This window comes from Rhamphochromis longiceps, linkage group LG5 (assembly GCF_057381845.1).
Source record: "Rhamphochromis longiceps isolate RC_006_pf linkage group LG5, R_longiceps_female_GT1.1, whole genome shotgun sequence".
NCBI classification, from domain to species: Eukaryota; Metazoa; Chordata; class Actinopteri; order Cichliformes; family Cichlidae; genus Rhamphochromis; species Rhamphochromis longiceps.
Genome location: NC_140561.1, coordinates 8,703,680 through 8,716,265, shown reverse-complemented (window position 1 = coordinate 8,716,265; position 12,586 = coordinate 8,703,680). Strand labels below are relative to the sequence as shown.

At 40.8% G+C, this 12,586-nt stretch overlaps 1 protein-coding gene and 1 long non-coding RNA gene across 3 annotated transcripts in view; one reads left to right on the top strand and one right to left on the bottom strand.

Moving 5' to 3' along the window:
* The window catches only part of LOC146669186 (contactin-4-like), a 214,211-nt gene extending 205,784 nt beyond the window's left edge, over nt 1-8,427 (top strand). For both annotated transcript variants that reach the window (XM_085405641.1, XM_085405639.1), the window contains exons 17-23: nt 709-779; nt 2,947-3,181; nt 3,450-3,565; nt 4,492-4,678; nt 6,426-6,538; nt 6,618-6,786; nt 7,164-8,427. In XM_085405641.1, the coding sequence (XP_085261767.1) occupies nt 709-779; nt 2,947-3,181; nt 3,450-3,565; nt 4,492-4,678; nt 6,426-6,538; nt 6,618-6,786; nt 7,164-7,255 (983 nt within the window). In that variant the 3' untranslated portion in view covers nt 7,256-8,427. The remainder of the gene's footprint in view (nt 1-708; nt 780-2,946; nt 3,182-3,449; nt 3,566-4,491; nt 4,679-6,425; nt 6,539-6,617; nt 6,787-7,163) is intronic.
* The window catches only part of LOC146669182 (uncharacterized), a 448,771-nt gene that overhangs the window by 280,680 nt on the left and 155,505 nt on the right, over nt 1-12,586 (bottom strand). The window lies entirely within an intron of this gene.

The window sequence follows — 12,586 nt, the reverse complement described above, 5'->3', positions numbered from 1 at the left end:
CTTATTTCCACCACGTAATTCCCACCCGAGATGGACTTTTTGTTTTCAGTCAAGCATATGTTCATTAGTCAACTTGACTGGTTCTGTTAGATCTTCTTACATCTGCACAGAGTTTTTTCACAACTTCTGTCTTTAGTTCAGTTTTTTTTCCGTTTTTGGGATTAATTTTTTCAAGTAACCTTTGACAAGTAAAGGGTATAAGCATATTTTGTAAAATGTCAACCAATAGGCTGTCCTGATAGGTGGAGCGCATACCAAAAAATGCTCCCAGGAGCTCCCGGTTTGAGTCCCAATAGGCAAGACATTTGCTCCGTGTCGTTCCCTCTACACACTTCTCTCTACACACGTGTCCAATAAATTTAGAAATGCTGATAAATATCTTAGGAAAATAAAATACAAAAACCTTGAATATACAGTCAGTGTGCTGGATATCATTACTGCCTCAAAAGAAAATGAAAGTCTCATTCAAATTGCAAAACATCTCTAAAAGCTTCTTTTAGCAGTTTAACAAGTTTAGATTCTTTACGTGTTCCCTTTTCGTCTCAGAGATGGGAAGTTTGCTGATGTATCTGAATGCTGAAGTTCAGGCTTGTCACACACTTACCTCTCTTAGCAATTTAGGATTTGCTGGAAGGAGCATTATTACATGTGCCTTTGCAGTGTCATGTGAAGTCAACCCAGCTAAGCTGATCTGTCTTCTTCCTTTAGCTCCGAAGGTCACACCAGCTAATGTGAGCGGAGGCGGTGGCAGTCGCTCCGAATTAGTCATCACATGGGAGGTAAGCAAGCTTGCTCAAGACCCCCTCACCCTTGGAGGAGGCAGCCAGACGTCATTATTCTCTGTGGATGTAGGCCTCTGTTTCATTAATAACAGCTGAACTGCTTAATGTATGGCATTTCATTTTTAAGAACAGAAAGGCAATAACTGCTGCTGTCACCCTGGGGGAGAGAAAAATGCTTTTGAGGTTTCAATAAGATAATTAAACTCAGTTGTTCCTTCGAAGTTCCGGCTTTTTTCTGTGATTATTTTCTCACTTTTCTCCTCTTTTCTTTATTTTTCCTTTTTCGTTCTCTTTCTTTTCTTATTTCTACAAGGCCCCCCGCATATCAGCCCGACTCCAAAAACGCATATTTGTTCAAGCTGCTGCTCAGAATCATCAGCTCCTGCTGTGAACCATTTCACTGTTGATGTTTCAGTATGCACAAGTGTGGTTAAAAGGTAACTTCTGCTAAGCGAAGCCCCTGTTTTGCCTCAGCCCCTGAAGTTCTTTATGCCGTTGTGTTTTCACACAAAAGCAGGGGCAGCAGGTTGTTCATAACTATTCCTTTAAGAAATTAAGAAAAGGCGTCTCTCCCCCAGGGTAACAGCAGACATTTCTATTCGCATGGCTGCAACCCGGGGCCTAGAATACAGCTCAAGATATGAATGAAGGTCTGCGTCAATGACACACACAACTCTATATTGGTCAGCAAACATAGCCAGCCAAGAGTTTAGTTTACTTTAGTATGAAACAGAAGACTTTGAATGATTTCTTTGGACTGTTGTTTTTTCCAGGGTGGAACGCAGCATGTATTACTAATGATTTTTACAAAATAAGAATTGGATGCTCACGTTTGAATTTCTCTTGGATTTTCTCTAAACTATGCAGAGTCAAAAGTATACATACGGCTTCAGATATATACATAGACCCCACATATATTTGCTTAAATGTTTCAGTTGGACCTTGACCAGATGTTTTTGGTAGCCAATTTAGTTCATTTCAGATAGAGCTCGACTTATTTCTTAGTGAGCAACCTCTCAGTCCATAGCGATGTAAAACTTAGTTCACAATGGACAGTGACACTTTCAGCAGGTTCTAGCTCATGGCAGCTTGAGCTTTGGTTGTTTCTGGCTTGTTTCTGAACATCTTAACTAACTTCCTCTCATCTCAGGGTCACAGTTGGGTCTTCATCCAAACCTTGGCAAACTGGTGAAATAATTATATAAATAAATAGTTTTTTTTTTCAACTCTCATCTATTTATTTTGAATGAAAAGACAAAATATTACCCTAGGACTGATACTTTTCACCTCATAAATGTACAAATGCTTAGGCAATATCAGTAGCAAACGCTGTGTACAGAATAGGCTTTAAAGTTTCATTTTTTTCATATCTGCTACAGCTGACCCCGAACCCACCATTAGTTACAATGCCAAACTCACTAAACCCGAATTAAATTCTAAAAGGTTTTTCACACTTTTTTAGAAGTAAGAAAAACTGCATAATATAAAAACCATTTGTTGTATTTAGAGGTTACCTCTAATAACTGCAGAGAAAAATCAGCAAACATGAGAGAAGATGCAGTTTTGCTATGATAATAGTAAAATAATAACAAAAAGTTGAAAACAAAGAGTGCTCAAGAATAAATCCCTGAGGGACACCACAGCGTATTCAAGTGTGTTTGTTTCTGTCCGATTAGTACTGTTTTTTTGTTTTTTCAAGAACCTTTAAAAGCTTTGGGTGGTCATTCTGAATGTCTGGAGACCATAAACACTTATTCTAGCAGTTTTAACAAGTTTTATCAAAACAGTAGACCCCACTTCTCTCCAGACAAAAAAAAAAGATGTGCTCTATGTATCTTTTAGTAGACCAGAGTGAAGAGGTTTGGTTTATTCACTAGAATAATGGAGCTATAAATATCTGAAGCATGACCACGGCTACGGCTATGTTATCATGCTGAGTGCTTTGTACTGTGTAATGGATGTGTCTACTTATAGTTTTTGTGTGTTCAGCATGTTTTATTTGAAGACAAGCATTGCCTAAAAAACTGAAAGCCTCGTGTCTGACCATATTTCGTCGCATCCTCACATGGCAACTGTAGTTAAAAAATAAAATATAAAGACAGAGTTGCAGTGTGTTTATTTCCCTTTCTTTTGCAAGTGCTCACACAGTGTTGTTTTCCTGCAGCCTGTTCCGGAAGAGCTGCAGAACGGACCGGGCTTTGGCTATGTGGTGGCTTTTCGACCCCACGGCGCCACAGGCTGGATGCAGGCAGCCGTACCCTCCGCTGAAGCATCCAGATACGTCTTTAAAAATGAGAGCATTCAGCCCTTCTCCCCTTTCCAAGTCAAGGTTGGGGTTTACAACAACCTGGGAGAAGGGCCATTTGGACCTGTTACCACTATCTACTCTGCTGAGGAAGGTGTGTATGATTTGGAGTAGATCTGCATGTCTAGCTAGCAGTGATTCATCACTAAAAGACTGAGTCAGTCCTCCTTTCTTTAAATGGCAGCAGCAATCTCGCAGGCAGCCTTCTTCTATCAGCACTCGCAGGCGTCTTCAGCATACTTTCCTCCCTCTGTTGTTCTAATAAAAAGAAGCCGCTTTGAAACTTTTTTGATGTTCTCTCTTTGAGGGGTCATCAAAGCGCAGTGCAACTTCTAAAACCAGTCTTTACACATTAACTCCAGAGCCTGGCCGAGCGCCCACCAGGGTCCGCGCCAAGAGCCTCTCTGCATCTGAGATTGAAGTTTCGTGGAAAGCTCTGCCCTGGAACGCCAACAAGAAGAGAGTGCTGGGCTACGAGGTGAGCTCTGATGAAATACCTTGTTTGTGTGAGTTTTCCCCTGGATGTATTTCCTGTTTGTATGCGTGTGTGCGCACACATGCCAGCTAATGCTGTACAATCTTGTTGTCTTCTATTATTGATGAGTGTTCGAGACTTATGCACCTTGGGCGTACGAGATAATAGCTCGCTGCCTGCATAATGGTCCAGCCGAGTCCCAGGCCTGTGGGTTTGGTTGTGTTTCTCTTGTTGCTTACCTAAGTACTGTAACCACCCTGATTAGCGTGCTGATGCAATACTCCAAGGGATAGAATGCTTAGCTTCTAATCCACACAACATAGCAAGCAGTGGCTCTGCAGACTTTCTCCGTCAGTTGTTGTCATTTTAATTCTGCTCACTGTTGAAATCCAAGATGTGGACGAAGACGTTTTCGTCGTCGGACTGCGTAAAATGCCAGAATTATAAATTGTTGACCACTCAAAAGCAACAGAGGAGCAGGCCCTCAGCAAACTATTCCTTTGAGGAAAGGCAAATTATATTTGTGCTGTCAAGCATGCCCGCTGTTTCAGCCCTGACAAGCAGGGTGACAAAGAAAATCTGTTATCAGTGGACATTGATGGCAGGGGATTTTTATGGATTCTTTCACTTTTTTTTATTTATTTATTTTTTTGTTTCCCCACTTTTGCACATTTGACCTCAATCTGTACAAACAAAACTTAAACAGAACACACATCTGCCCGGCACAACGGAGGAACACAGTTCACAAGGCGCACAAGGTGGCATGCTGCTAAAGCTTGTTTTCAGACCGCTCACAGCTTCCATCCAGTTGAGTTCACATCTCCCTGTTTCCAGTTTGCACCTCACTGACAGGGTGTAACAGAAAGCTTTTAAGGTGTCCATCGTGTTTTCTGCATTCACGTCTGCGGTTCTACCTTGTTGCTTTTCAGCTGAGGTACTGGAGTAGAAGTGAAAGGGAAGACACGGCCAGCGTGCAAAGGACTGTAGGAAATCAAACATCTACTATTATCCGCGGGGTGAAAGGCAGCACCGCATATTACGTCTCAGTGAGGGCGTATAACACTGCAGGAACAGGTCCTCCCAGCACCACCGTCAACGTTACCACCAAAAAGCCACGTAAGTATGGGATCAAATTAGAGCCTGCAAGAGATTAATGGCTGGCTGAGTTATATTGGGACTAAACTCAGATAAAAGGTGGCCTATTTTAACCTGAATAGATCTCTATAGTAACTTTCACTGATCATATAGGCCAGTCCAGAGTAGATTATCTTCAGAGTTTCAGTTAAATATCAGCTAGAATCAGCACATTAGGCTCTTTTAGGGATATACAGATTATTTCAACTGGTTACCACTGAGCAATTTTCTGCTGATTAGAGGTCTAAATATGCATCAAAATGATACACAGCCATAAAATTGGGATCATGTTAGCTCAGACGTGAAAGTCTGGTAGATGTCTATATCACCCTCGACATTATTTCAACAAACAAACACATTTGTTTGTGTTTTTTTTTTCCATGTCACATTTGATTGTTTTGCAAAATGATCGTGAAGAGACCCCAGGTACACAAAGGACACTGATTTAGTATTGCCAATATGAAATCAGTATTTTCTTCTTTATTGAAAAAATTGTTCATTCCATGCATGCATCAGTTATGCAACTGCTTACTGCAGTTCATGGTTGCCAGGGGGTTTGAGCTTGTTCCAGCTGTCATAGAGTGTATGCATATGTACAAAAGACGGCAGAGTTATTAGTTAGTTTCATCTCATCTGAGAAAAAGATGTGCTTCCAGTATGCATCATCGTTTTTCATGTTTTCCTCATTATATTGTCTGGTTTAAAGTTGCAGAAGAGTTTTTCTCGATCTCCAACCTCGAGTGCATTCCTGTGCAGAGCTCTAGTGATTGTCATCTTCTTACTTGGCAAAGTCATTCACTGCTGTTTTGGCAGTTATTCTATGGTCTTTAGACACATCGCTCACTAATTTCCTTTCTAGAATCTTTTAAATCTTTTAGAATTTCTTGATGATACTTCTCCCTCTGGCTTTACGAGCGTCAACAAGTCTAAATGGATTTCTTTTGTTTTTGCCATGATGCTTTCTCAAGTAGACAGCTCAGACTCTTGAAGAAGTTTTATACTCTGTGTAAATTGGAAGATAACCCTCAGTTTGAACTTAATTTTACAAGCTTTGAGAATTACAAAGTTAAAGCACATCTTTGTACACATTGCACAGCAGTGGTTTGTGCTATGGATAGAAACAATATGGAAATAGTTTATCCTTTCTAAAGAACCTGTGGCTCCGACATGCCAAATTGACTTTTTTTGAATGTGAACAGTTTCCGATGAGTGTGAAATAGAATGGTTATTTTCTTTGTTCTCTTATTTCCAAAGCTTGAGAGGACAATTTTATTAAAACAAAACAAAAAAAAAACCAATATGACTTTTCTTACTGCCTAGGATTAGACATAGACTTAGTTGATTGGGGTCATCAACAATGGTTACCTCAGTGAGTTAACCAAATCTTCATTTTGTTTTGAAGTCATCTTCAACACCTTTTTAAAGACTATTTGCTGGGTCACCTTTTGTATAAGCACAGAGCGTGATGCAGACAGCGTGGGTTCTAATCCCATTCTGTCTGTCTGGTTTGAAGTTGCAGAAGAGTTTTTCTCAATCTCCAACCTCGCAGTACATTCCTGTGCAGAGTGCGAATCCCATTAACTCTTTACTGGGATTTTAGGTTTTATAGAACCAGCTAGCACAAACAAAGGCTGGCTATGTTACAGTTGCTTCACAGTACACCCATCTGATCAGTGTGCCACTGCTCAGCTATCATTTTAAGGTAAATGATGTGTTTTTGCTCTCCCAGCACCCAGTCAGCCACCGGGTAAAGTGGTGTGGAACACGTCGAACTCCAAGATTATACTGAACTGGGAGCAGGTCAAAGCCCTGGAGAACGAGTCAGAGGTCACTGGTTACAAAGTAAGCACCCAGACGCCTTGTTTTGTTAGAAAATTCTGTCCCGTGCCACGCTGCCATAATTCGATCTCGTCTTCTTCAGGTGCTGTACAAGAAGAATCGACACAGTCGCCCCAGCATCATGGAAACAAACACCACCTCTGTAGAGCTGGCGCTTCCTACTGACGAGGATTATATTATCCAGATAAAGCCATTTGGTGAGGGAGGGGAAGGCAGCAGTAGCAGGCAGATCACCATCCCAAGGATACCAGGTCAGTGGAGAGCTAGTTAGTGTCTCCCTCGTGGCTGAGCTGAATAATCCCCTCCCCTGCTGCTGTCTTGGCAGAACAGATTAGCTGCTCCAAAGCAACAGAGACTGGGGAAATAATGTTCTGCATTTGACATTTGTGTAATTACAGCTTCTACGTGACACCAAAAAGTATGTAAAGTAAAGTACTCTATTTAGAGTCCTTTCTGTGCCTCACTCTGCTGCTCAAGGAGTAAGATGAGAACATGTTTTTGATATTTTTATCAGCTCTTAATTGCTAAAGCAGGTTGAAGAGATGTCTCTTTAATAAGAAAAAGGTGGGAAAAAAAACTTATTTCTCTCATAGACTAACAGCCTTTTTCTTTTCAACACCTTTTTCAGGCCCCAACGCAGTCGGCTCAGCATCCAAGGTCTCCACTCTATCAGCACTCAGCACAATAGCACTGTCTTTCACAGCGCGGACATCTTTATGACAAACGTCTCGCAGCAGGCGTTGCATCTGATGTGAAGACGGCGCTCCGGCAGAACGCAAACAAAGCCCACTCCGGTGTAACTAGATCCATTCATTTAGATTTTAGAAGCAAAAGGAAGACGCCGAAGGAAAAAACAACAAAAAAAGACAAAAAAAACCGCCATTGAGATAACAGGGAAGGGGTCCCCTTCAGTGCCCAGGCTAAGTAAGGGAGATTGACCGATGTCGTGACTATGTTGTTACCAAAGCAGCTTTCATAAGAAAAAAATAATCAGAAAAAAATGTCTTATATGCATTTTTTTGTATGACACGTTGAGCTTTTATAGATTTTCTTTTCTTAAATAAATTTAAAGTCTGTCTGGGCGTATTGGGTCAGAACATCTGCATGACAAGCAACATCATCAAATTTTCCAGTCTGGAGGTGAAGAATGTGATTTGACAGATCACCCTTTGTCTTCTAAAATAAGATACTACTTGTGACTTTGGTTCCAGCAGACCAAAGTGAGGTTTTTTTCTTCATTTCTGTTTCTGAACTATTTAAAAAAAAAAAAAAAAAAGCTTGTCTCAAAGGACTGCATCGACAGCTTTGGCATATGCTGCTATTAATCCCAGTTTGTAAAGAGACAACTAGCATTAGACTTTACATGTTAATGCTTTATCATTCTAGGAAAGTGGCTGTGGGTCATCTTGATATATCAGATAATCCTAATAGGCACTAAGCTTGGAAAGTTTTGTCAAAGCAGTCACATGAAATGTGAACACTGAAAGCGTTATGAGTTGCAATCATTCCTCCTGTCCAAAGATGGCATAGCTCCACTGCAGCCTCATGTTAGCTTAATCTACACTTGTGCTAAAGTCCAACATGAGGTTCTGGTCTTGGTTGTGCCGTGCTCAGACCACACAATTATTTTAATAAACATGCTCAGTGTGTCACGTTAAAAGATTCCAACGTCAGATGTTCATATATGTTGTTTTTTTCTGATTTTTTTTTCTGATATTTGGAGGGCTAAATTATCAGCAAAAGCTAGCTTGATTAGCAAGCAAACCTAAAGTGTACAAGTATAACGCCCCTAAAACTGACCAAAATTAAACTATAACTTCTTGGACAAGCTGTACCTCACAGCAAGTAAGTTATAGCTTGTATCCCAACTGTATCCTTTTTTTTTTTATGATAATCCTACTCAGAATTCTCTCAAAACCCACCAACACCTCAAACATGGTTGAGGAATCCAGTTCAGTGACTGAATTAGCGAAGGTGAAGGCTAACTGGCTGCTTGGCCAGGCCACATCCCTAACTTTAATCCAGAAACAAACTCCAGACATGTAAGCTATGAAAATAGTTTGCCCCAAATACAATTTTTATAAACTGTATATACCAAGCTTTTTAAATAGCAGCTGTAAAGAAGTTAATTGAATCACTCTAGTTGAGCATTTTAACACAAAAGTCTATTAGAACGTACTGTCTTTTGGAATCAGCCTCAAATGACCATTGAAGGATTTGCATGTTGGTTGTAAGCTATCCAATATGCAGCAATAGTTTTTTGTCAGCTCTCATTCACTCAACTGGCTAAAACATGCCTCATAACCTTGCTACATCTTTCTGGCCATGGTACTTTCACGCTAATATCCTATAGTCTTAACCTAGCACTGACTAAATGTTTTTTTGATGTGCCAGTTCCCCTGTTTGTGTCGCCTTGCTGTGCTCCAGCAGTTTTACTGCTATGAAGACAGAACAAACCTCCACGCTAATAGCTGGACTTTGCTAACTGTAGAATGCTAAAATGTTTCTGCTGAACTCTAGAATTCAGTCTCGGACCACAGATCATACTGCAATTGCACTTGGAAGAGATTTTAAACAGCCGGTACGGACAGAAGGAATGATCACAGGGAGCAATAACTGGTTTATTTGTATAGCGTGAGTCTAAATCCCATCATCCTCGATGCTAAAGCATTAGCATATTAGCATGCCACGTTTTTGGTGCCAGTCCCTTGAGGGGTCGGGTTACCCAACAGCTCCCAAAATGTCGATGAAGTACTTAAAGCCATCCACGTGATAATTACCGACTTTGTAACCAGATGTAACATCGAGCTGTCGTTGAGAGCTTCTCCCCTGGGTTCCTCTATCATGGCCGTTTAACAGCAATGGGAACCGGGCCCTTGTGGCTGTCTCATGCTCCTCATTCTTTAAGTTAGTCCTGTGTCTAGAGCTATTCTTTGCCTTCTGTGTGCCTCATCATATGTTCAAAATCCTCAGGTCCTTAAAGAGCCTTAACTTATCATATGTATATCAAAAACATTAGAAACATAGGACTATGAAGCAGCCGTGGTGATGTTTACATGCAGCTTTGTGGATAGAAAACTGTATGTAGTGAGGGGGGCCAGCATCCTTTTCCTGATGTTACAGAGGTGAATTGAATGGCATTCTGCTGTTTCGCATGGGATATTGGCAATATATGAGGCCTGGTGCATTTTTATAGGTGTGTATTCTTAATAAAAAAGACAATGCTGCTGATCTTTTCCTTTTTCCCATCGTCTCCTGATGCCATGTGGGGCTGCTGTGCTACGCAGAGTACAGTGCAGTCTGTATGTAGCTTGTAATCCAGTTAAGTAGTTTGTAGTACGTTGAAGGGAAGTGTACTGTAGGCTACTGGGTCTTGCTCAGAATCATGCATTGAGAAATGTGTAATATACTGTTTTGTACACTTCAGATCATTTATATAAAAGAACCTTTCTAAAGAGATGATTTACTTGGTTTTTATGTATCAACTCTGTTTCATACTGTAGCTAACTGTTGCTCAGCATGACTGTAATTTGTCCTCTCTTACGTCCATTTGCAAAACCGACTGAATGGCTTAAGGACCGTACAAGGTTCGTGCATCTGATAAGTTTGTGTATACTGTGCGTGTACCATGAAAACTGAACCACGATCAGCCTAATGTCTATGCTTCTGTCTCAGTCAGCCCCTCTGAGATGTGCTGGGTCTTCTGCTCATATACGCGCCACAGGAGAGTTTCTTCTGTTGCTGTTTGTTGTTTATACTGTGTTAATAAAGATTACCGATTTATAGAACAATGCTGAGTGCTTCTGGTGCATCAATATGATATCGGCCTGCATGACATATTGCAAGAAAGTGCCCCCCTTGAACTCTTTTCTGTTATACACCTGCACCATTTCATAGGTTTTATTACAACGTGCCCTGAAGGCAGGTAAAATACTAGGAGGACTTCATTCAGTGTAGTGCAGTCAGACTTGGGAAATCTTCACACTACAACTATGACAGAATGTGCCAATAGCACTCATCATTAATACTAATAATCTGGAGAAGCACAGGAATTTTAGATCTCCATATTTAGCAATCAGTCTCTCTTTCCAGATATTCCTTAGCTCAGAATGTGTTTTTATCTCTGTCGATTTTCTCTTGAGAAGTGGCTTCTTCCATGCAAATAGCTGCATTTTTTTTTTTTTTTTTATTGGTTTTTTTGTTTTTGTTTGCCTGAATATTCTCGGATCTCTATCTGCCTCTTCATCCCTGCCGAGACTAATTTCTAAAACTCTGGACTGTAACAGAAATATTAACGATTGACTTTGTCTTTCCATTAATGTGAACAGGGTAACTTCACCCCCCCCCCCCCTTCTCTTAATGATCCACAGCCTTGCCTACCCAAGTTGCAATTTCTCCTCCAGGACGTCTTTCTTTTATTCTCTTTATTAATCTATTATTCTTAATTTATTTATTTATTTTAGCTTATTTGCAAGTCTTGGGCCTGAGTTTGCATGTTCTACTTTTTTTTCGCTCTGGTTTCCTCCCACAAGCTAAAGACGTAGATGTCAGGTGATGGCTCAATCACATTAGAGTAAGAATAGGACTGCAACCTCCTCACAACTATGTAAAATCAGTGGCTGTCCAGTGATTGCACTGAATTCTTTTCCAGTCGGAAACCGATTGCGAGTACCTGCAGAAACCGACTGGTTGACCAGAGGTTGACCGTGCAACACCCTCAACCTATGGGTGACCACTTTGAAGCAACTGCACAGGTCACCTGGTGGGAGGCAATCTGTCTCCAAACAGTTGTAGTCTATGTATTAACAGACCTCTCTGCATTGAATCATATCTGTTATTAACCTCTGTCTCTCTTCCACAGCATGTCTTTTATCCTGTCTTCCTTCTCTCACCCCAACCGGTCGCAGCAGATGGCCCCGCCCCTCCCTGAGCCTGGTTCTGCCGGAGGTTTCTTCCTGTTAAAAGGGAGTTTTTCCTTCCCACTGTTGCCAAAGTGCTTGCTCATAGGGGGTCATTTGATTGTTGGGTTTTTCTCTGTATCTATGAAGCGCCTTGAGGCGACTTATGTTGTGATTTGGCGCTATATAAATAAAATTGAATTGAATTGACTCAGACCGACTCCAACTGCTACATGTCTCTTTGCAATGGAGCTTAATTCAACTGGTTGTGTTTTATATGAAAGCAAGGTTGCAGTTAAGCCTTTGTCCTGCAGCAATCACATCGCCATTTGTGAATGAATTTCTGTTATAAATCCATGAGGTTCTGGATGGACTTTTTCTCTTTTTGGGGGCGGGGTAATAATTTAGAATTAATTTTTACAAGACAGTAGAAGAGACAGGAAAGGAGGGAGGAGATGTGTGCACATTCAAATCTGCAGTAATCTTTTGGCAAATGGGTCAATCGCTCAACCCATTGAGATATATGGGCACCGAGACCTGCAATTTTTGATGATTTAATCACAGTTAATCATCATATTATCACAAATCGATCTAAATACACGTTACTGACAACTTGACACCAGTCAGTCATCCTATTGTCATCACTGTCTTTACGTAGCAAAGTTGCTTTGAAGACAGCAGCTGACTGAAAGTGTCCATGGCACAGCAGTAATTTTAGTCATGCCATGGTCTCCAACCACTGTTTTCCCTAGTGTGACTGTAGCTTAACTGGTGACTGTGATAAGGCTGAATGTGTAGCCATGAATGAATGTGTAACTGTGATAGCCCTGTAATGTTAACCAGTCTAGGTAGGAGGGGAAGAAGAAAGAAATGTAGGTTTTTGATAAATAACAAAAACAATTACACAAATGACAAATCTGCAGCATTTGTGTGATGCTGTCAGGATGGAGCAAAATTTCTGAGGAATGTTTCGAGCAACTTGTTGTTCAAAGAATTAAGACAGTTCTAAAGGCAAAAGGGGGTCTAACTCGATACTAGCAAGTGTAACTAATAAAGTGTCCAGAGATCATGCAATGCGTGTTTATATATCCTCGGACAAACAGTCTAAAAACAAGAATGATGAAGGAATTCTGCCATCCAAACCCTCTTCTCT